At 43.2% G+C, this 25,189-nt stretch overlaps 1 protein-coding gene across 2 annotated transcripts in view; it reads left to right on the top strand.

The window, feature by feature from the left end:
• TPCN2 (two pore segment channel 2) overlaps nt 1–22,143 on the top strand; it is a 29,194-nt gene extending 7,051 nt beyond the window's left edge. The window contains exons 3-26 of one of the 2 annotated variants that reach the window (XM_069965213.1): nt 1,091–1,167; nt 5,287–5,464; nt 5,579–5,695; nt 7,654–7,760; nt 8,081–8,153; nt 10,355–10,454; nt 11,247–11,312; nt 11,401–11,465; nt 13,043–13,146; nt 14,085–14,166; nt 14,260–14,349; nt 14,838–14,957; nt 15,361–15,420; nt 15,563–15,691; nt 15,854–15,903; nt 16,556–16,655; nt 16,860–16,931; nt 17,398–17,471; nt 17,945–18,035; nt 18,114–18,196; nt 18,325–18,406; nt 19,194–19,288; nt 19,689–19,763; nt 20,465–22,143. In XM_069965213.1, coding sequence (XP_069821314.1) covers nt 1,091–1,167; nt 5,287–5,464; nt 5,579–5,695; nt 7,654–7,760; nt 8,081–8,153; nt 10,355–10,454; nt 11,247–11,312; nt 11,401–11,465; nt 13,043–13,146; nt 14,085–14,166; nt 14,260–14,349; nt 14,838–14,957; nt 15,361–15,420; nt 15,563–15,691; nt 15,854–15,903; nt 16,556–16,655; nt 16,860–16,931; nt 17,398–17,471; nt 17,945–18,035; nt 18,114–18,196; nt 18,325–18,406; nt 19,194–19,288; nt 19,689–19,763; nt 20,465–20,486 — 2,112 coding nt within the window. In that variant the 3' untranslated portion in view covers nt 20,487–22,143. Of the gene's footprint in view, nt 1–1,090; nt 1,168–5,286; nt 5,465–5,578; nt 5,696–7,653; nt 7,761–8,080; nt 8,154–10,354; nt 10,455–11,246; nt 11,313–11,400; nt 11,466–13,042; nt 13,147–14,084; nt 14,167–14,259; nt 14,350–14,837; nt 14,958–15,360; nt 15,421–15,562; nt 15,692–15,853; nt 15,904–16,555; nt 16,656–16,859; nt 16,932–17,397; nt 17,472–17,944; nt 18,036–18,113; nt 18,197–18,324; nt 18,407–19,193; nt 19,289–19,688 lie in introns of both variants that reach the window. The other variant, XM_069965214.1, reaches the window with a different exon arrangement.
• Nucleotides 22,144–25,189: the final 3,046 nt, after the last annotated feature.

The following is a 25,189-nucleotide window of genomic DNA, read 5'->3' as shown; positions in this document are numbered from 1 at the left end:
AGGATCAGTAATGTATGTACACAGTGACCCCACCAGCAGAATGAGTGTAGCTCTGGGGTATAATACAGGATGTAACTGAGGATCAGTACAGGATCAGTAATGTATGTACAGAGTAACCTCACCAGCAGAATAGTGAGTGCAGCTCTGGAGTATAATACATGATGTAACTCAGGTTCTATACAAGACATAGTAGAGATGTTTCCTGTGTATGATGTAGGATGTAAGCCGGTCCCTCATAGACATTATCTGTATGCTTGTGAATAATTGCAGTTTAGACCTAACCTTCCATGGTATATCCATCACTGTCAGACACAGGTCATGTGCATATAATTTCTTATAATAGTCCAGTAATTATATAATTTATTTGTCGCTTCGGGTGTTTTCTGCACCAGAATATTCCGGCAGGGAACAATGATAACTTGTGACTACAGACATAAGAGGACGGGCGGTCTGTTCCAGTCTCTCCCATGGATCGCTTCTATTTACTGCACAAAGACTTTTCCTTGTGGGTGGATTAGGGTCTCGGCCTATTAGCTAATATGATGATATAGTGTGTAGTGTAGTTGTGGCTGATAGATCCGGAGGTCCGCAGCCTCCTGTATCAGCATTGTGAGGCTTTAGCCATGATTACACTTATATCCATGATAACATTTACGTTGCCTAAGGGGTCAAAATATAAAGGAGGAGATTTATGAAACATGGTGTAAAGTAAAACTGGCCCAGTTGCCCCTAGCAACCAATCAGATTCCACCTTTCATCCCTCACAGACTCTTTGGAAAATGAAAAGTGGAATCTGATTGGTTGCTAGGGGCAACTGAGCCAGTTTCACTTTAGACCATGTTTGATAAATCTCCCGAAAAGTGTTTCTGCAACCTTGCACATACACATGATTAGAGGCCTCATACTAGACCTATATGTCTCCATGGTTACAGACTACAAACACACTCTGTGTAGTCTGGTCCTGGAGTCATGTGGTAATCCTCTCCCTTTGCCCTTTCTGGTATTTTCCGGATTTTATGGAAGAGGGTATATAGACATACTGGTGCTGTATACTGTTTTCATACAAATCCTTATTCCTTTGTGTTTACAGTATCGCTCCATAGATCATCGTGTTGACCAGAACTCCCTGCAGTTGTATAGGTGGTATTATTCTGACCTGTGCCAATGGTGAGCATATGAACTTACACGCCCTGTAATGTTAATTAATTCACCTAGATTTTGAGAATCGATTTAAATCTTTTTGAAAATCGTAAATTAGATTTTTAAGGAAAAGGAAAAAAAAAAAAAGCACTCCGACCTGCAGAAGGAGCAGGCAAGCTGCTACTCCTGCAGGTCAGAGCGGGACCGCACGCCCGCACCCGGAGAAGGCAAAAGCTGCCCTACCAAACACACACCCACCTACATGATCGCTGCGCGCGTGCACCCAGAGCACTGCTACCGCCACCCGCCTGCACCCAGAGCACCGCAGCAGCCGCCCAATACTACTCCCCGTACTACTGCTCCACTACTACTCCCCGTACTACTGCTCCACTACTACTCCCCGTACTACTGCTCCACTACTACTCCCCGTACTACTGCTCCACTACTACTCCCCGTACTACTGCTCCTCTACTACTCCCCGTACTACTGCTCCTCTACTACTGCTCCACTACTACTACTCCCCGTACTACTACTCCCCGTACTACTGCTCCACTACTACTCCCCGTACTACTGCTCCTCTACTACTGCTCCACTACTACTACTCCCCGTACTACTGCTCCACTACTACTACTCCCCGTACTACTGCTCCACTACTACTACTCCCCGTACTACTGCTCCACTACTACTACTCCCCGTACTACTGCTCCACTACTACTACTCCCCGTACTACTGCTCCACTACTACTACTCCCCGTACTACTGCTCCACTACTACCACTCCCCGTACTACTGCTCCACTACTACTACTCCCCGTACTACTGCTCCACTACTACTACTCCCCGTACTACTGCTCCACTACTACTACTCCCCGTACTACTGCTCTACTACTACTCCCCGTACTACTGCTCTACTACTACTCCCCGTACTACTGCTCCACTACTACTCCCCGTACTACTGCTCCACTACTACTCCCCGTACTACTGCTCCACTACTACTACTACTACTACTACTACTACTCCCCGTACTACTGCTCCACTACTACTACTACTACTCCCCGTACTACTGCTCCACTACTACTCCCCGTACTACTGCTCCACTACTACTACTACTCCCCGTACTACTGCTCTACTACTACTCCCCGTACTACTGCTCCACTACTACTCCCCGTACTACTGCTCCACTACTACTCCCCGTACTACTGCTCCACTACTACTACTACTACTACTACTCCCCGTACTACTGCTCCACTACTACTACTACTACTCCCCGTACTACTGCTCCACTACTACTCCCCGTACTACTGCTCCACTACTACTACTACTACTCCCCGTACTACTGCTCCACTACTACTACTCCCCGTACTACTGCTCCACTACTACTACTACTACTCCCCGTACTACTGCTCCACTACTACTACTACTACTCCCCGTACTACTGCTCCACTACTACTACTACTCCCCGTACTACTGCTCCACTACTACTACTACTACTACTCCCCGTACTACTGCTGCTCCACTACTACTACTACTACTCCCCCCCGTACTACTGCTCTACTACTACTACTACTCCCCGTACTACTGCTCCACTACTACTACTACTACTCCCCGTACTACTGCTCCACTACTACTACTACTACTACTCCCCGTACTACTGCTCCACTACTACTACTACTCCCCGTACTACTGCTCCACTACTACTACTACTACTCTCCGTACTACTACTCCCCGTACTACTGCTCCACTACTACTACTACTACTCCCCGTACTACTGCTGCTCCACTACTACTACTACTACTCCCCGTACTACTGCTCTACTACTACTACTACTCCCCGTACTACTGCTCCACTACTACTACTACTACTCCCCGTACTACTGCTCCACTACTACTACTACTACTCCCCGTACTACTGCTCCACTACTACTACTGGTCCACTACTACTACTGGTCCACTACTATTACTGGTCCACTACTATTACTGGTCCACTACTATTACTGGTCCACTACTATTACTGGTCCACTACTATTACTGGTCCACTACTATTACTGGTCCACTACTATTACTGGTCCACTACTATTACTGGTCCACTACTATTACTGGTCCACTACTATTACTGGTCCACTACTATTACTGGTCCACTACTATTACTGGTCCACTACTATTACTGGTCCACTACTATTACTGGTCCACTACTATTACTGGTCCACTACTATTACTGGTCCACTACTATTACTGGTCCACTACTATTACTGGTCCACTACTATTACTGGTCCACTACTATTACTGGTCCACTACTATTACTGGTCCACTACTATTACTGGTCCACTACTATTACTGGTCCACTACTATTACTGGTCCACTACTATTACTGGTCCACTACTATTACTGGTCCACTACTATTACTGGTCCACTACTATTACTGGTCCACTACTATTACTGGTCCACTACTATTACTGGTCCACTACTATTACTGGTCCACTACTATTACTGGTCCACTACTATTACTGGTCCACTACTATTACTGGTCCACTACTATTACTGGTCCACTACTATTACTGGTCCACTACTATTACTGGTCCACTACTATTACTGGTCCACTACTATTACTGGTCCACTACTATTACTGGTCCACTACTATTACTGGTCCACTACTATTACTGGTCCACTACTATTACTGGTCCACTACTATTACTGGTCCACTACTATTACTGGTCCACTACTATTACTGGTCCACTACTATTACTGGTCCACTACTATTACTGGTCCACTACTATTACTGGTCCACTACTATTACTGGTCCACTACTATTACTGGTCCACTACTATTACTGGTCCACTACTATTACTGGTCCACTACTATTACTGGTCCACTACTATTACTGGTCCACTACTATTACTGGTCCACTACTATTACTGGTCCACTACTATTACTGGTCCACTACTATTACTGGTCCACTACTATTACTGGTCCACTACTATTACTGGTCCACTACTATTACTGGTCCACTACTATTACTGGTCCACTACTATTACTGGTCCACTACTATTACTGGTCCACTACTATTACTGGTCCACTACTATTACTGGTCCACTACTATTACTGGTCCACTACTATTACTGGTCCACTACTATTACTGGTCCACTACTATTACTGGTCCACTACTATTACTGGTCCACTACTATTACTGGTCCACTACTATTACTGGTCCACTACTATTACTGGTCCACTACTATTACTGGTCCACTACTATTACTGGTCCACTACTATTACTGGTCCACTACTATTACTGGTCCACTACTATTACTGGTCCACTACTATTACTGGTCCACTACTATTACTGGTCCACTACTATTACTGGTCCACTACTATTACTGGTCCACTACTATTACTGGTCCACTACTATTACTGGTCCACTACTATTACTGGTCCACTACTATTACTGGTCCACTACTATTACTGGTCCACTACTATTACTGGTCCACTACTATTACTGGTCCACTACTATTACTGGTCCACTACTATTACTGGTCCACTACTATTACTGGTCCACTACTACTACTACTGGTCCACTACTATTACTGGTCCACTACTATTACTGGTCCACTACTACTACTACTGGTCCACTACTACTACTACTACTCCACCACTACTACTACTACTGCTGCTCCACCACTACTACTACTGGTCCACTACTACTACTACTACTCCACCACTACTACTACTACTGCTGCTCCACCACTACTACTACTACTACTACTACTCCTCCCCGTACTACTACTACTACTACTACCCACAATACTGCTGTACTGCTTGCACTACCATTGCTGCTACTACTACCCCCAATACTGCTCTACTAGTACTCCCACACCTGATACTACTACTTCTTCCAAAATGCTACTACTACATCCACCACTGCTACTCCCCTTATCTACTACTACACCCCTCATCTTCTATGCTTCTACACACCTTATCCACTATGCCTCTACTTCTACACCCATCATAATTAGTATAAAATAAATAAAAACAAACAAACAAAAAAAACAAGCATTAAATCGAGAAAAAAAATCTAAAATTCGAGATTTTATTTTTTGGCCATATCGCCCAGCCCTACTTCATGGTAACGTTACGTTACTGTCATCTTTCTCTGTAGGATCTTAAATGTGACAATATGTGTGAATCTAGCGTTGGCCTTCGTAGAAAAGCCTTCATCCCTGACGGTGACATCGGATGTGCGATACCGCAGCGCTGCCTGGGAGCCGCCGTGTGGACTGACCGAGAGTATCGAGTTTATCACATTCCTGCTGTTCATTGCAGATCTCTCTGTGAAGGTAATAACCCGGGGGGCTGCAGGAGCCCTCCCCCACTGAGACCCAGAAAGCTCAGCCTTCCCTTATATTAGGACGACCCCTAATAAGAATAATTTTATTTTTTATTTTTTTTAGAGTTATCTAATTGGCTGGACAGAGTTCCTGAAGAACAAATGGCTGCTCTGCTACATCCTGGCTCTTACAGTTTCTATAGCGGATTGGACGGTGTCCCTGTGCTTTATGTGCAAAGAGGTGATGTATCACTGCGGCGTATGCCATGTATTGTCTACTCCTCCGATTACAGCTTTTGGACAAGGATGTGCCTCGAGGAAGAGGCACATGATACTTAAAGTGTCACAGTCTATTATTATTATTATTATTATTATTATTATTATTATTATTATTATTATAATTATTATTATAATAATAATTATAATATTATAATAATTATAATTATAATTATAATAATAATTATAATTATAATAATACTAATAATTATAATAATTATAATAATAATTATAATTATAATAATTATAATTATAATAATAATTATATTATTATTATTATTTCAGAAATCAATAGTACAGATGATTGTAAGAAACGTTGTAATTGGGTTTATTAGCCGAAAAATGCATTTTTATCATGAAAAAGCAGTTTGAAGCTCTCCCCCTGTCTTCATGGTGGAGAGGGAAAAGGTTGGGGAGATGAGGCACCAAAACAGGAGAACAAAGAGTTAATTTGCAGCTACATCACCAGTCTATCTCCTCTGAAGTCAGCACTGACCTCTCTAACCTCTGAATGCTGGCTTTCACATAGGTCCCGCTGTGTAATCCTTTGTTCTCTGATGGTGACTAATCTCCCTCCTCTCCCTCCCCTCTCCATAGGTTACACAGGGCCCGACTGATGTAAAAGAGTCGAGTTTTCCTGATAATGATCAGTGAATGAGAGAGGGGGGGGGGGGGGGAGGGGACCTGGGGGAAAGTCTATTTGGGTTTATTAGGCAAATATGCCATTATCTGCATTCAATTACAAAGTTTCTTAAAATCGCCTGGACTATTGATTTCTGCAAAGAAAAAATTTAAATGACCGTGACACTTTAAAGGGACACACAAATCAACACCGAAAAAAGAGAATACCTGTAATATATACTATAGTAAACTATTGGCCACCTTTACAAGCGTTTCCTCTAACTTTAGTTTATGACTAGGCACTGCAGGCCTGTATTTTGTAACTATACCAGCTGATCCCCCATACTGGTGTCATGGCGGCTTGTTCCTCTATCTATGCGTGACTCCTTGTGGGGGAGCATGTGACATGTAAGTCACTCTGCCTCCTCCGTAGTGTAAAGGTCCCCATACCCCCATACGAACGCCTGGCTGTCCGTTATATTCCCCGCCTGTCTTCTCTATACATAGAAGCATTTAGTACTACTTAGCGCTCCTGTGTTCTCTATCAGGAGGCTTAAGCTGCAGCCAGAGAGCTCTGGATGCAGCTTATCTCTCCTAGAACAAAGGAAAATCCATGCCCAACCTCTATCTTTCCCGACTTTATTTATTGTGGTGGGTCAGGAGAGCCCCATACACCTTCTACCAATGGCCAAACCCCCCAAAAATGGCCGACAAAAGTATAAGGTGTATTGGGACCTTTACACTAAGCCATAAAATATAAGGACAATGGCAGTGTTAATTTTTCCGTCCTCCCCTCCAAAGTGTATGGTGTACGATCTATGGTTGCTATGCTCTCTGCTGCCACTTCTGTCCATGTCAGGAACTGTCCAGAGCAGGAGCAGATCCCCATAGAAAACCTCTACTGTTGTCCGGAGTGGAAAGAATACACTACTCCCTGCAGGACATACAACAGCTGATAAGTACTGGAAGATTTTTTTAAAAATAGAAGTAAATTACGAATTTCTGGCAACCAGTCAGCTTACTGCTGCAATCCCCCACCCTTATTGTTCATTTATACCACCATGGTTAACCCCTTAGTTGAAGGGATTATCCAGGATTAAAAAAACATGGCCGCTTTCTTCCAGAAGCAGCTCCACTCCCGTCCTCAGTCTGGCTGTGGTATTGCAGCTTTGTTCTATTAAATGTACTGAGCTTTTGACACAAAACAGGAATGGGGCCTTGTCGGGGTTAGGGTCAGGCTGTCTGGTCCTGACTCTTCATAATAAAAACCACTAACATTTATTTACTTTTGTTTTCTTAAAGGCGGTGAGAATTCGGAGGCTCCTGCGTCCATTCTTTCTTCTCCAAAACTCCTCTCTGATGAAGAAGACTCTGAAGTGTATCAAGAGAACACTACCGGAGATGGGAAGGTATGATGGGGTGGGGGTGGCATATGGGTATCTTGGGTCTCAATGAAGATGATGCCAACTACCCTATCCATATGATATCACGAGATACCCAACTCACACCGTCCACTCTTTTACTGTATGTCCATTAGTAATTGTGCAGATGGAAGCAAAACTACAATTCCCATCATGCCTGGACAGCCAAAGCTTCGCTTTGGCTGTCCAGGCATGATGGGAATTGTAGTTTTGCAACAGCTGGAGGGCCAAAGGTTCCCCATCCATGAGATTTCTGTATTCCAGAGATCCTGCTATGGAGTCTAATTGACGGCTTTGTCTCCTGATAGTGTGATGCTGCTTCTGGCTCTGCACCTTTGCCTCTTCACTATGTTTGGTATGCTGCTGTTTGCTCATGCAAAGGTAACCACATTATTGCTGGATGTCTATTACTGTTTCCTCTAAAAAAAAAGACTGTTTTATATTAAATTTGGCTCCCAAAGATGCGCTAGGTCTTATTTTCAGGAGATGTCTTATTTTTGTATGAAGAATAATTCCGGCTTCCGGCCACCAGTGGGAGCTCACAACAACACAACCGTACAGCACAGCAGGGACAGCGTGTCATATGGTGACTTCCGACCACCAGGGGGAGCTCACAACAGCATACCCATACAGCACAGCAGGGACAGCGTGCCGTATGGGGGCTTCCGGCCACCAGGGGGAGCTCACAACAGCACACCCATACAGCACAGCAGGGACAGCGTACAGTATGGCGGCAGGTGATGGGCCTCTTGATGCCTTGCCCTGCCCATTTACAAGTGACAGCAATGGAAGGGAACATCAGGGGTTGGCGTCAGGTGACTGTCTTATGTCCTGCACGCAGCTGCTCTGCAAGGGACAGTGACCCTGTCCTATGGTTGTTTGTTACATTACAACTTGCCTCCATTCATGTCAGGAGAGCTTGGCTAAAATGCCACATATAAGTTGAGGACAGGGGGTGGAGCTGTTTTCCTTATCCTGGATGATCCCTTTAACTCTTAGAAGTGAATGGCGTGATAACTAGCACTGGAGGAAGAAACACTCAGGGTATAGAGGTGATGACGTCTCCATGATGAGGCACCATGGGAGTAGGAGTTATGTCGCTCTTATGACATCCTGAAAGCTATTATTATATGGTGATTAAACAACGGCTCCGGCATATGACTCAGGAGGTCTCTGAGGGTAACGTGCTCATTCCCTGATGGATGAATTGCAGATTTTCCTGTTTGCTTTCTATCCGGATTTATATCTCTGATCTACATCCTCAGCATGAATAAAAAATGTCATCCGTTGTATTTGAACTCCTTTAGGCTATGTTCACACTACGTATATTTGAGGCTGTATGTTTGAGGCTGTATAGCAACCAAAACAAGGAGTGGATTGAAAACACAGAAAGGCTCTGTTCACATAATGTTGTAATTGAGTGGATGGCCGTCATTTAATGGCAAATATGTGCTGTTATTTTAAAACAACGGCTGTTGTATTGAAATAATGGAAGTTATTTACCGTTATATGACGGCCATCCACTCAATTACAACATTATGTGAACAGAGCCTTTCTGTGTTTTCAATCCACTCCTGGTTTTGGTTGCTATGAGGACCAAATACAGCCTCAAATATACCTAGTGTGAACCCAGCCTTAGGGTACGTTCACACTTACCGGATCCGCAGCTGATTTTCTGCTGCGCATCCGCAGCAGATTTCATTTAAATAACTAAACACCACATCAAATCTGCTGCGGATCTGCAGATTTGATGGTGCAGATTTGATGCTGTGTTCAATTATTTAAATGAAATCTGCTGCAGATCCACAGCAGAAAATACGCTGCAGATCCGGTAAGTGTGAACGTCTAAAAAGTGACATTGGGAATTTACTAATCGCGCTGAATTTCATCTTTGAGGTTAGATTATCATGAGCATATCTTATATCTGTTAAGTTCCTTAAAGTTTTTTTTTGTTTATAAACTGTCAAAAAGTATTTCAGATTTGTAAATTACTCCTATTTTAAAAATCTAAAGCCTTCCAGTACTATCAGCTGCTGTATGTCCTGAAGGAAGTGGTGTATTCTCTCCAGTCTGACACAGTGCTCTCTGCTGCCACCTCTGTCCATGTCAGGAACTGTCCAGAGCGGGAGAGGTTTTCTATGGGGATTTGCTGGACAGTTCCTGACATTGATAGAGGTGGCGGCAGAGAGCACTGTGTAAGACTGGAAAGAATACACCACTTCCTGCAGGAAATACAGCAGCTGATAAGTACTGGAAGGCTTTAAATTTTTACATAGGAGTAATTTTTAAATCTATATAACTGTTTGACACCAATTTTCCCCAAGTTCCCCATTGTTTCCTGTGTAATGTGAACAGCTGTCACATGTTGCTCTTGTTTCTGTAGGTGCACAACCCTCTGCTTTCCTCTGTTGTCAGGACTAAGCTCTCCTGTATGTAAGCACCTCCTCTTCTTCTTTTCTTTCATTTCCTGCGACTGTCAGCTCTTGGTCATATTTTCTCTTCTCCGTGTATCATGACTTTCTTTCATCCATTACAAAGAATAGAATCATTTCTTCTCCCCCTCCCATCTCTGTCGCTGCCAGGATTCTAAGGTGGATGCCGAGTGGTTGAGATACTTCCGCAATCTGCCGGACTCCCTGACCTCACTTCTGGTGCTGCTGACCACCGCCAACAACCCTGATGGTGAGTAGACTGCATGCGTTTCAACGGTGGGGCATGTGTGTTTTTTTTTTTTTTTTTTTTTTTTTCTTTGTACTTCAGCTGTTGTGAAACAGCCCCCAGACATGCTGGATGTTGTTGTCTTGCAACAGCTTAAAGGGAATGTGTCATCAGCAAATGACTTATTGTATATGTTAAACTTTTTTAAAGAATTTTTGGTGAGACTTCCTTTTGTGTCTGTGGTGATAAGAGGCGGCAGCTGTAAAGTGATCTGTACAGCATTGCGGTGACATGTGACACCAGTAGATAGAGGAGACTATAGCAGCTCCCTGTGGAATTACCTCTTTAAAGGTCACAGAGCAGGCTTAATGATGTGTTACATTCATCTCAAGGGGACAGACTCCCTCTATTGCTGTCTATGTCCATGAGTTTCGCTGTAAAGCAAGTTACTAAATGCTGTTCAAAACATCTCAGGCAGTATGGCAGCCCTCATAACAATGTACAAACAGTAAAATTATTAAAATTAAAGCTAGGAAATAGAAACATATTTGAATAAAAGAACAAGTTTTAGTATCTGACTCTAATCAGTCAAAGAAAATTTAAGTGACTCCTTCCCTTTAAAAGGATGACTAGCTGCCCCTTCCTTATGGCCTGTTCAGCTATATGCCTTGTAGTGTATACAGACATCTGGGTTTGGTAGATGTATAGCGGACAGTATTCACTCTCTTAGACTGATGACAATGTTATTATAAAGACTTAAATCATACAGATGGTTATAATGGACTAACCCAGAGCTTTTTACTCCACCCATACCAGTGATGCTTCCAGCGTATTCATTCAACCGGTTGTACTCGCTCTTCTTCATCATATTCACAGTGATAGGTAAGGTGACTATGGGGAGGTATCAGCTATGGTCCCTGCACTGTGCCGGCTGTGCCTGATCTTATACTTATGTCTTCTTGCTACACAGGCAGTCTGATTTTGATGAACTTGCTGACGGCCATCATATACAATCAGTTCCGCGGCTATTTAATGGTAAAGTGATATACATATATATTTTTTCCTGCTATAGCGTATCGTTACAGTCTGGACATATATATATATATATATATATATATATATATATATATATATATATATATATATATATATATATATATATATATATATATATAAAATATTTAGAAGAGAAGAAGCAGCACTGCTTCATGTTGTATTGGTGGTGTCAGCGGATCTTGATCCAGACCAAAGATTGTAATGAGTATATATGCAGAGAATCCACAGCACTCCAGCATAGTGAAAAAGCTCAACAAGCTGTGTTTATTCAGTCAATTCATAGTGCAACACTCCAAGCGCAACGTTGAAACGTTGCGCTTGGAGTGTTGCACTATGAATTGACTGAATAAACACAGCTTGTTGAGCTTTTTCACTATGCTGGAGTGCTGTGGATTCTCTGTGTGTATGTATATATGTGTATATAATATATATATATAATATGGTGCAGGCAGGGTTGTACAGACATAGTTAGTAATCTGTCTGTATATAGAAAATAATATAGATGTTATGCTCACCTTTCCACTCTCCCCCGGTGTCCTTCTGCCATGTCTCTGGGTCCCCTGCTGACCAGTCACCGCCAGAACTTCTGCAAACAAACCCATCTCTGCCGTGACATCCAGCTCAGGCACTGTCCCATATTGGTCAGCGATTGGCTGAGCGGGCTGTTGCTGCATAGGTTCATCTATGGCGGTGGCTACGGCCAGCAGTGGATCCTGAGACAAGGCAGTAGGACCCCAGGGGAGAGTGGAGAGGTAAACGTAACATCTTTTACACTGACGCTGGAGTACCCCTTTAATCGTCTGTGCATTAGCTGTCACAGGGAGCAATGCGAGGGTCAGTGACCAATGATTATTAAACTAAAAGACAACAATCAGCCAATGAGCAAACGATTGCTCGCTCCTCAGCTGATCGTTGCCTTTATTACACACGGGCGACATCTGCCCTGTTCGTCAGATAATCCTTCAGTGTAAAGTACATATATCTTACAGCCAGAGGGTTAAGCCAGTCCCAAAGATCATCTGCTTATCTGTTAGACAGATTGAGGGGCTCCCTTTGTCTTCCTACCATTTACCCTTAATAACCACCAGTATGTGTCTTTATCCAATCTAGAATATGGGCCACATAGATCGTGTAGCTGTGGGTCGGGTTTCTGCAGAATAGTATCTGAGAGATCTGTCAGACAGCCGTAAACCCATGAGAGAAGACAGGAACAGTATTTTATCTTCTCAGACGCCTTGTACACAGCAGTTGATCATGTGATCCCTGGGTGATTGGTCACATTACCATACTTCTTGGTCTCAGTCAGTCCAGCACAGCCAGGATAGTAACTGCTATTTTGCAGCTCTAGTTATAGTCCAGAAGGACTATTTCTAGCACATTGGAAACCATAGCATATTAAAAAGAAAAAAAAGTCAATCATATGAAGCATTGCATCTGGTGGAGTAAAAGCCACATTTGGAGTGGATTCGAGCGCTGCCTCGGGTATATAGTCTATCTGCATTGGAGCTGTCACATTTTGTCATATTTAAATGTTTAAATTTGGTTATTTCCACCAGAAATCCATCCGGGCCTCCCTGGTGAGGAGAAGGTTGGGAATCCGAGCGGCATTTGAAGTTCTTTCTTTCTACAGGGAACTGACATCCCGCAGTCAGGACCAGGAGTAAGCATGTGTCATCTGGATAACGCTGGAATTTAATATATATATATATATATATATATATATATATATATATATATATATATATATATATATATAATGTGTTTACAATAATTTTATATTGTAATGGTGCCCAGTTTCTGAGATCTCCTCCAGCTTATACTTGAAGACGGCGTGTCATTGAGGGGAGGAGATATCTGTGTTTTGGGGATGCCGATCCCACCTCCAGTGCACCAAACTGGACATTTAGGGTACTATTACATGAAGTGATTTTTTTTTTTTTTGACAAAAAAATGAACTTAAATGACCGCTATGGCGAACGACCTCAAATCGTTCACCCAATTACACGGAACGATGATCGTTACTTATGATTGTGATTGCTTTCGTCCTGTCGTCGCCACTGCATTCCCCGCTACTGCGAACGACTCCTTATTATTTGCAAACGATCAACGATAAAAATAGGTCTAAAGTCTATTAAACAACCAACGATTTCTCGTTGATCGTTTAATCGTCTGCTATTACACTAAACGATTATTGTTAATCAGACTGATTTTTCAAACGATAATCATTCCATGTAATACCACCCTTACATAAGTACAAACCAGAGGGGATCTCAGGAACCGGCAGCGATATGTGGAGCGGACGGCACTGTTACAATGTTAGTGGTACGTTTGCTTTCATCTGACGTGATCAATGGGCTTGATAGAGTAGGTGATGAAGTGTTAGACTCCATAGAACTTTGGGGGGAGATTTATTAAACATGGTGTAAAGTGAAACTGGCTCAGTTGCCCCTAGCAACCAATCAGATTCCACCTTTCATTTTCCAAAGAGTCTGTGAGTAATGAAAGGTGGAATCTGATTGGTTGCTAGGGGCAACTGAGCCAGTTTCACTTTACACCATGTTTGATAAATCTCCCCCTATATCCTTATGTTTGTCATAGGGCTTGTGTAGACTGCGACACATTCATCAAAGTCTTGCGGAAAGTCAAAATGGACGGGTACTACAAGATGGCGATCATGGAGGTAAGGACAGCGCCGGATTCTGCATTCCATTTATAATCTCCATTGTTCTACTTTACTTTGGTTATAATGCAGTAATCCTCTGTTATTTTACAGCAGGCAAAATGCCGCTGCAGCAGCGGGGTCATCTCTGCGGAGCTCTTCCAGAAGCTGTTCGATGAGCTGGATAAGGATGCGGTCAGACAGGTATTGTATCTGCTTCTGGGTGGTCTACAATATGGCTGGCCTTGCTGTTACCTTAGTCACTGCCCCCCATAACTGTGGCGGGGAACCTTTCAAAACTACAAATCCCATCATGCCTGGACAACAAAAGTTTGTTTTCGCTGTCAGACATGAACTATAGTTTTCACACAGACCCATACATAGTTGATATAATTCGCCAGTTTTTTTTTTTTTTCATTTCAAGAATCATTGAGGTTATGGTGACTAGGTGTCCTCATACATTGTAATATAAGCAATACCAATATGTGCTTTAAGTCTCTAAATAGATGTTTCCATTCATTAAAGCAAGCAGAGATCTAGAAGTTAACCTGTTTCTATTAGAAAGTTATATAACAGCACCAGATGCAGCCTGAGGACAAGGGGGGCGCTGTTTTGCCAATCCCATACCACAACTTTACTTTGACTAATGATCTGATTTAACTCTTGATATATATCAACCTTTGTTTTCACAGCACCCGCCCCAACCTGTGTACCAGTCCAGGTTCCTTCAAGTTTTGCAAGTCATTGGCAGCCATCGGTATTTCGACTATCTGGGGAACTTGGTTGCCCTGGCCAATCTCCTCTCTATCTGTGTAAGATTTGCCGCATTGAAATTGAATTTTGTATTTAAACCAATTGTAGCCTTCATCTACGACCTGAAAAACTGGCGGGTCCCAAGCAGTGGCTTAGTAATGTCCATATAGCCTATTGTCTGGACTGGTGGGGGTTTCCCAGATTTAGAATTTTATACTTTTTGATCATGCAAAGTAGCTTATATCCATAGGGAAAATAACTTTCTGTACAGCGCCACCTAGTGGAGGTAGCTACCCTGCGGAGAATCTGCTCTCTACAGCGCCACCTAGTAGAGGTAGCTACCCTGCGGATAATGTGCTCCAGGACGTGACCTGTGATATATATCTCATATCTCAGCCCTAATGCTGTCATTGTTTCTCTATGGTCTATTAAATACTAGATTATTGGCATTTGTCTTCACAGGCCGTGTTAATGATTGATGCAGAGAAATCCGCCAGCGAACGAGATGACTTTAACTTGGGAGTGAGTATCTCTTTTTTTAACCTTACAACCTTGTAACAGACAGAAGAGGCGCTCTTATATGACATTAAGCGGATTGTTATGTGATGGACGCAGAGGCTGCTGAGAGTACAGGATGATACTTACACGTGTCTGTCATCTGCAGGCCATAAACTGCTTCTTCATCCTCTACTATGTCCTGGAAATGGCTCTGAAGATTCTCTCCCTTGGAATTAAGAGCTATGTCTCCTACCCAGGAAACATTTTTGATGGCGTTCTGACAATCATCCTACTGGTACGTCACGTGTCTGTCTTTGCACAGTGCGGTGAGAGTGATGGGTCTCTGTGGCTTCTCCCATAGAAAATGTAGTGCCGTGTATGCGTGACCCGCCACTAGTAGTGAGTAGTATCTCAGTATTTTCTGGCTTTTATGGTCTCCTTTGTCATTGTCTTTTAGATTTTAGAAATTGCGACCTTTGCCATATACAAGTTCCCACACCCCGGATGGTATGTATCAAGATATATGGCTCCTAAAAGAAAAAGTCACATATATGTAAAATAATTAAAAATTTATATGTATTTCAACTGCTGCCAGAGACTTGTAATTTTAGTTTTCTAAAAAAAAAAAAAAATCCAGTCTTCGGTACAGCTGCTGAATTGTCGTATTATTTCCAGCCTGGAGAGTAGGAGAGGTTTTCTATGGGGATTTGCTACTGCTCTGAGACAGTTCCTGACATGGACAGAGGTGGCAGCAGGGAGCACTGTGTCAGACTGGAAAGAATACACCACTTCCTGCAGGACATACAGCAGCTGATAAGTACTGGAAGACTGGAGACTTTTTTTTAAATAGAAGTAAATTACACATATCTGGAACCAGTTGATTTGAAAAACAAACAAACAAAAAAACTATCTTTTTTTTTGCTGGAGTACCCCTTTAAGGTCTATTATATGGAAAGCAGCATTACAGCTGGGAGCCCTGTTACAGACTTTGCACTGGGTATATCATATATACTGTGCATTATTTCACTTCCCATGCCGTTACAGTGATGTTATGAATGGACACTTTAATCTTTGGCTTCAGTTATTATAACCAATGTAATGGAGAGGCATGGAGGGGTCGGACTTATTCACCACTAATAACATGCTCGATATGTTGCAGGAGGCCGGACATGCAGGGACTGCTGTCTCTCTGGGAAATGGTGCGGCTGGTCAACATGTTTATAGTCTTCAGGTTTCTGAGAATCATCCCAAATATGAAGGTGAGTCCCAGTCTTTGCTGGTATACGGAGTCTTAGAGGCCAGGCAATGCTCTGTAGGAGAAAAGTATGCCAGTTAGTATGAGCGAGCCTGTATTATGTGGAGAAGCAGTGTGCCCATGTGATCTCCGGATGGTTGTAATACCCAAAGACAACTGATCCTGTACACTGAATACAGCTAAAATAACCTTATCCCCCCTCATGTAGGTGATGGCGCTTGTAGCGGGCACTGTGCTGGATCTGGTGAAGAATTTGAGGGCATTCGCTGGCATCCTGGTGGTAAAGTTCCTTTACTATAATGGAGGGGGAGGGAACCTTGGCTCTCCAGCTGTTGCAGAACTACAACTCCCATCATGCCCGGACAGGCATGATGGGAGTTGTAGTTCTACAACAGCTGAAGAGCCACGGTTCCCTACCTTGCTATAATGTATACTGGGTGATAATAATACATATCTGTATAGGTGGCCAGTAAACTGTGTGGCAGATTTATCAAACATGGTGTAAAGTGAAACTGGCTCACTTGCCCCTAGCAACCAATCAGATTCCACCTTTCACTCCTCACAGACTCTTTGGAAAATGAAAGGTGGAATCTGATTGGTTGCTAGGGGCAACTGAGCCAGTTTCACTTTACACCATGTTTGATAAATTCCCCCCCCCCCCTTCCCCCATATATTTAGGTCCTTCCCCCATTTACCCATGTTGCATATCATTTGTTGCCTACTGACGTCTGGTGTCTTCCATCTAGGTCTTGTACTATGTGTTTGCTATTATCGGTGTCCATCTCTTTAGAGGTGTCATTCCTAAACCTGGAAATGCAAGGTAGGTGACTATGCAGGAGGACATGCATATTGTATCGCCACGTATACACCTTATTATGACCAGTAGCTTATATCCAGAGTAACTACCACGTACAGCACAGACAGCAGCTAGATGGCCAGGTGGGTGTCACAGGTGTCTAGAGCCATGCTTACTGCCCTGGTTTAGTTAGTTTTGCTCTGGACAGTTCCTGACATGGACAGAGGTGGCAGCAGAGAGCACTGTGTCAAACTGGAAAGATTACACCACTTCCTGCAGGACATACAGCAGCTGAAAAGTACTGGAACTACAATTCTATATAACTTTTGAAAGAAAAACAAAATCCCCTTTAACCTCTCATAGCCGCTCCCCACAAGTGACTCCTTTATGACCTGAGCACGGCCGATGTCGTGTAGAGACTGGTGATAATCCTGTGACTCCACTGTGTACATTGATAGTGATTTACCAAACACCTCTCTCTCCGTCTGACGTTTCAGTTCATCCAATGACAGTTCCAGCAACGAGACGTTACAATGCGGGAGCTTTGAGCAGCTGGAATATTGGCCCAACAACTTTGATGACTTTGCGGTGAGTGCCGCACCTCCTAGTGGCGGTGTAATCTCTGTAGGACAATGATGTAACAGACACGTTCTTTCTGTGTGGCAGGCCGCCCTGGTTACCTTATGGGACGTGATGGTGGTGAATAACTGGCAGGTGTTCCTGGATGTCTACTCTAGATACGCAAGTCCGTGAGTGAACATGTAATATGCTAAATGTGTTATATGCAGTACCAGACACAGCCCATAGACAAGGGTGGCGCTGTTTCTGAAAAATATATATTTTCATTACATTTTACCCATGTCGTCTTTATTTCTAGGTGGTCCAAGTTGTACTTCGTGGCTTGGTGGCTGGTCTCCTCTGTGGTTTGGGTGAATCTGTTTGTAGCCCTGATCCTTGAGGTAAAACAATGGGGGCAAGCGTTGATTACTAATCCATTAAAGAGACTGTCAGAAGTATTATGGCGTCCTATCTCAGGGTAGCATAAACTAGTGACAGAGAAGCTGGACAGAATGATGTATCACTTACATTATTATGTGCAGCTGATCCAGAGATATCTTTCTGAATAACATGGACAATAAGTAGTCCTCTCCATTGTGTGCATGTGCTCAGTAGTCCTGGATATTTATGAGAAGCAGAAAACTCCACCCACCAGCTGCTGATTGGCAGTTATCTATCCATGCTGTGTATGGGCAGTCAACTGTCAATCAGCAGCTGGAGGGCGGGGGAAGGGGTGTGTGGCAAGAATCGTATTCTCCTGCATATTAGGAGAATGGATGAACAGAATGATGTAACTAATACACCGATCTGTTCAGCATGTCTGCTCTGCTACATCTCACTTAGATGGTAGGACATTTGGATACACCGTAAAACCACGCTCACACAATATACTATTTTTGAAAAGAATAGCATCTAATTTCCACTAAAACAGCGGCCGTTCTTTTCATACTGTAATGCTATGCATCAAAGTCAATGGAACAATGGCCTTTGTTTTCACACAATGCATTGAACGACGACAACGGCCATTGTTGCATTGACTTCAGTGCATATAATTGCAGTATAAAAAGAACGTCCGTTGTTTAAATGCAAACTAGAGGCCGTTCTTTTCAAAAATAGTACATTGTGTGAACATAGCCTTAATTAGCAATTCTATGGCAATTACTCATCCATTTTTTTTTTGTACTTTAGAACTTCATTCACAAATGGGATCGCAGTTTTCGGCATTTAGAGGCGCTCAGTTCTCATGAAGTAGACCATCCCATGACCGTTCAGCTTATGTTTAGGTATGTTACACAAGTTTTAAGGTTTTGTCACCCTTAGACAATATATCGTCATCAATCAGTGAGCTTATCTTGGGTTGTTCTGCTGTGGAGACTCCCTGGTAATCAGCTACAACCTGTGGGGACGTCTATCGGCAAGTGTTCAGTTTTCCTGCAGCTCCTCCGAAGGAGAATAGAAGTATTACACTGTGCTGACTTGAAATCGGTATAATACATGGGCATTTAATATGAAAAATTATTTTTCTTACTATAATTTCAAAAATGCCATAAATGCTTATGACTGACATCAGCGTTCTCACTGATGCCAGGCATATTATCAGCTCTGTATGGAACAGGCCCAGCTCCTAAGCCTCATGCCAATCACAGCCAGACTTTGACTGCTTCATTTTATCCCACTTTACAGGGAAGACTTGGAGGAACCGACAGCTGAGGAACTCCTGGATCACTTACACCACCACCCGCATCTCCATCTCTCCAGGTGACCCTCACATTGTACAGGTCACTTTCTATAAGTGTATGTATACTGGACAATCGGGAAGAAATCACTCTAAGCTGCCATACCAAACCTGCTGCTTGTTACATACAATGGCTAAATAATACAGACCCCCTGTACAGTGGACGCTATGACGGCCGTGCCAGACATCGGTTCTCAATGACTGGTTCCAACATGGTGTCTCTTGTACTGATTCTGTGTACACTGTTCTGACAGAACTACAGACTCCTCTGACGCTAGTGTGGACGGAGTAAAACATGGCTGCTTTATTCAGGAAACGGCGCCACTCAGGTTACGAGTGGTATTGCAGCTCACCCCCATTCATGTCAATGGGGCTGACACCATGAAACCGGTATGGAGCTGTTTCCGGAAGATGGCAGACATGTTTTTCTTCTCCTGTACAAGTCCTTTAAACCACTATGTGAGGAAACTATTGTCAGATTTTTACATCGCTGTGAAGCACAAGTATCCTTCTATATGCAGAACTGAGATCTGTGAGAGTAGTAGGGAAGATTACTTTGGTTACATAGAAATCGGATTTTAGTTACCTGATCCTGCAAGGTCTTATGGGATTTGCCAACTCTGTAATGTCTAAGGGGCCTGGCTGCTCTTAACTAGAATACAAGTTCTTGTAGTCGATAGATTTTTCCCTGTCTAAGCTCCTCCCCGTTTTTGTTCTGTTAAAGGAAGTGTCCAGGTTGCCCCTGATCCGTAGAAGTCATACAGGGAAGATACAAATGAAAGACTCTGTGTAGACTTAAAAGAAGATCGGTACAAGTTTGGAGCATGGACTATATAGTAAAGCCTCTATAAACTCTTCCGATCTCCATTGCCAGTAAAGTGCCACTGGGTTGACTTCTTACCCATCCAAAAATTAGAAGGTTAGTCCAGTAAAGGGGACCTGTCAGAAGCTTTTTACATGGTGCCACATGGCGTCCCTAGTTTGTAGAAACTGTGGTGTGGTGCTGTTTTGGGAAGAAAGCAGCCATTACTTTCTAATCCTCGAAAACCACCAAAATATTCTATACATGTGAATTACATGTATGTCTGAGTAATATGTTTTTAGACATTAAACTTTGCTGTATGTAAATAAAGTACCTGGAGAGTCTGGGGTGTTGAACAGCAGTCATCACTCTGCATGCATCCATTGCTGCAAGCACGCCTCCTCCCTAAAGATTGACAGCTCTCTGCATTCAGTTCTCCCTCAGCTGCAAGCACGCCTCCTATCTGATGATTGACATAAAATCAGCAAACGGGAGGCGTGCTTGCAGTGAAGGGAGAGATAAATTCAGAGAGACAACAGAGCTACAGGGTAACACTCCAATGACTCTAGATACTTCATTGACATACATCTAGCAGGCAAACAATGTTTAATATCCGGAATCCTATAATTTTCAGTCATGTATCTCACACTGCCAGTGGTTTCGGTATGAAAAAGCTTCTGAGATGTTGTCTTTACATACTATAAGACTCCGAATCCAGTTTCCCCCCCCGTATGTTCACTATGTTTTTCTTCCTTATGTTTTTGTTCCTTATGGGAAGGCACCAGATATACTTCAGGTTGAATTTACTATGAATTTATTTTTTAGTTTTTTGCTTTTTTTTTTTTGCCTGATGACAAACATGTATTTTACATTAATTATGCCCTTGTCGATTTTTATATTTTAGTGTTTTACTGCCTTTCTTATAAAATGAATGGAAATAAAGGGATTCTCAGGGGTACAGAGAGAAAATTCACATAGCCCAGCATTAAAGGGGTTAACATAGCAGCCTCCTTAAAAACGATGTTACCCCTGTTCTCGGGTTGTGTTGTTGTGGGATTGCCACTTGGCTCCATTCACCTTCATGGAACGGAGTTGCAATGCCACATAAAAACTGAGAACAAAGGTGGCGCTGTTTCTGAAAAAAAAAAAATAGCAGCTATGTTTATAAATTCACAGGGAGATGCTCTAACACAGGAATGGGGAACCCTCGGCCTTCCAGGTGTTGCAAAACTACAATTCCCATCAAAGATTTAGGTTTGGCTGTCAAGGCATGATGGGAATTGTAGTTTTGCACCAGCTGGAGGGCTGAAGGTTCCCCATCCTGGCTCTAGCAGATTGTGGCCATTTGTCGTTGTTGTTGTTCAGCACTTTAAGCAGCACTGTCTTAGTTTTTGTACTACTTAGTGTCATTGAGGCTGAAGGGATTTGCAATAGAAAAGTGTTGTGTTCTGGATTTTTCTATATTATTACATAAGGAGGGGGCGGGGCTGTCGCAGGCTTCATTGTTGACAGATGAATGGGAGAATTTCTTTTATTTTTTTTTTTTGGATCTGCACTTTTTATTTTTAAACTAAATGAGAAATAAATATTTTTAACAAATTGTGATTGTGTTTTATGTTACTGTATATTATGAAGAGGTATAGGAGCTGATCTCAGTGTCTGCTCTGTTCTGGGGATCCTACAATCATATCCAGTCTTAGGGGGCCTATTCCACGGGAGCGAGAATCGGCCCAAATCGGCCGATTATCGCTCGGTGGAATAGAGAAAACGATCAGTCGATGATCGTGTCATCGGCTGATCGTTTATTTAGGGCCAAACCTAAAATTATCGGTCCCCCACCGATTGTCGCTACCGTGGAATAGCGGTGCGCTGCGGACGACTGACGATTTAAGAAGCAGCATACATTACCTAGCAGGACCTCCAGTCTTCCAGTATTTATCAGCTACTGTATGTCCTACAGGAAGTGGTGTATTCTTTCCAGTCTGACACACTCCTCTCTGCTGCCACCTCTGTCCATGTCAGGAACTGTCCAGAGCAGCAACAAATCCCCATAGAAAACCTCTCCTGCTCTGGACAATTCCTGACATGGACAGAGGTGGCAGCAGAGAGCACTGTGTCAGACTGGAAAGAATACACCACTTCCTGTAGAACATAAAGCAGCTGATAAGTACTGGAAGACTGGAGATTTTTAAATAGAAGTAAATTACAAATCTGTATAACTTTCTAAAACCGGTTGGTTTGAAAGGAAAAGATTTCTGCTGGATAATCCCTTCACTTTTTTTCTTGTGGTGTAAGTCCATATTATTCGCTGTAGACATCTACGCTGCTCACCATTGGCACAGGTCAGAATACCATCGATACAACTGGTCAGCAGGATAGTCTATGGAGTGATACTGAATACACAAAGGAACGTACAGTATACAGCACCACTATCTCTATATACCATCTTCTTGCTAAAATACTCACTGAAGAAGGAGCAAAGGCAGATGAGTAACACATGACGGCAGTGGGAGCCAAACTTGCTGAATTTGTTTATTTAGATCTTTTTATATATTTTGGACGCCTCACAATGCTGATACAGGAGGCTGCGGACCTCCGGGTCTATCAGCCACAACTACACTACACACTATAGCATCATATTAGGTAATAGGCCGAGACCCTAATCCACCCACAAGGAGAAGAGACTGGAACAGACCGCCCGTCCTCTATGTCTGTAGTCACAAGTTATCATTGTTCCCTGCCGGAATATTCTGGGGCAGAAAACACCCGAAGCGACAAAGGAATTATATCATTACTGGACGATTATAAGAAATTATATGCACGTGACCTGTGTCTGACAGTGATGGATATACCATGGAAGGTATGCCTTATAGCTAAATGATGCCTATGAGGGACCTGCTTAAAACCCCATCATATAACATCCTGTGTTATACTCCAGAGCTGCACTCGCTATTCTGCTGGTGAGGTTACTGTGTACATACATTACATTGCTTATCCTGTACTGATCCTGAGTTACATCCTGTATTATACCCCAGAGCTGCACTCACTATTCTGCTGGTGGGGTCACTGTGTACATACATTACTTATCCAGTTTTTTTAGCCTCGGACCCCTGTTCTATGTGAGCTTCCATCTTTATCCCCTTCATGGGCCTATCCTAGCACTGAACACCATGACACATAGCATCGGCTGCATGTGACCTCTGTCATGAGGTTTGACCTAATAACCTTGTATAAGGGGCAGCACATCATCTACTTCTATCTGTAATAAGGAGACATCCTGTATCTCACCAGGAGGAGGGTGTCATAAACCCACTACATGAGATCAGGAGCATAATAATATTATAGGTTATAGCCAATAGATCAGGGGAAGGGAACATAGCATGATGGGAGTAGTTTTGCAACAGCTGGAGAGCCAAGGTTCCTTACCCCTGCACTAGATTGGGGTGAAGGGTCACTGATCCTCTGTTGTTGTTCACCTTCACAATTTCATTTTTGATGCTTTTCTGGCCTTTGAAAAAAAAATTGAACCTTTTTTTTTAACTTTTTTTTTTATCACCAAAAGAGAGGTCTATGTAGCGAAAAATGGCACAATATCTTAAAAAAGCCATAGACAGTCTAATAACACCAAGAAGCACCGTGGTGCAGCCTCTTATATTTCACTACTGACCCCCCAGCTAACATCTGGCTGCTGCATTTAAAGTTAATGTACCACCCGCTAGCTAATTTTTATTATTTTTTTCCAGCGCCAGTGCAGAGAACCAGGTGGCTCTGTCCACTTTTCAAGCTGCCATCTGCGCTGATTTCCTGACATGCAAATTGGGCCACTCTATGCACTGGAGGCCAGCCCAGCACCCCCAGTGTACCAATAACCCCCGCCTGTGACTGAGTCGGACTTGATTCTGAAGGAGGCGTATCACCAAGGGGAGGGGAGATCGGTACACTGTGGGGTGGGGGGGTGGGGCTGGCCTCCAGTGCATAGAGTGGCCCAATTTGCATGTGAGGAAACCAGTGAAGATGGTGGGAACCAGGCGGCGATTTGAAAAATGGACCACACCACCACCATCTTCACGCCTGTGCTGAACAGGTGATGTAAAAGAACTTTAGTTAGGAAGTCGTACATTAGCTTTAAAGTGAATATACCGGGGTGGGGGGGAGATGCAGAATGGCACATTTTAGTCCCTGGGCGGTCAACCAGGGGATGGTTATCTCACCCTCCGGTCTTCTCCTCGTTGTGTTGTAATCAACGGCAGAGCAAGGACGCTGGCATTGGCTGAGATAACGCTTGAGCAATGTCATATCAGCCAATCAGCAGCTGCAGCAGTGTCCCGGCTGCAGCTGCTGATTCAGGATCTTTAGCTTTGAAGAGGCAGATCCTGGCACACTTGTATCTCAGTGTACCAGGCTCTGCTGAAAAACTAAAATGTCAGGGTGAGTATCAATAGGGCCCCCCTCCTTTTCAAAATTATTTATTAAAAAAAAAAAAATTGCATAGGGTTCCCTCTGTTTCCATAACCAACCAAACAGCAGCAGCCTAGTAGTACCAGGGTAGGAAGGGCCATTTATTTTGGCCGTCCCCAACCTAATAATGCCAGCCTGCTACCTTCCAGTTCAGGAGCACCAAATTTGACGCTCCGGGACTACTGGTAC

This window comes from Dendropsophus ebraccatus, chromosome 4, assembly GCF_027789765.1.
Source record: "Dendropsophus ebraccatus isolate aDenEbr1 chromosome 4, aDenEbr1.pat, whole genome shotgun sequence".
Lineage (NCBI taxonomy): Eukaryota > Metazoa > Chordata > Amphibia > Anura > Hylidae > Dendropsophus > Dendropsophus ebraccatus.
The sequence above is the reverse complement of the archived record's forward strand: the minus strand, read 5'-3'. Positions and strand labels throughout refer to the sequence as shown.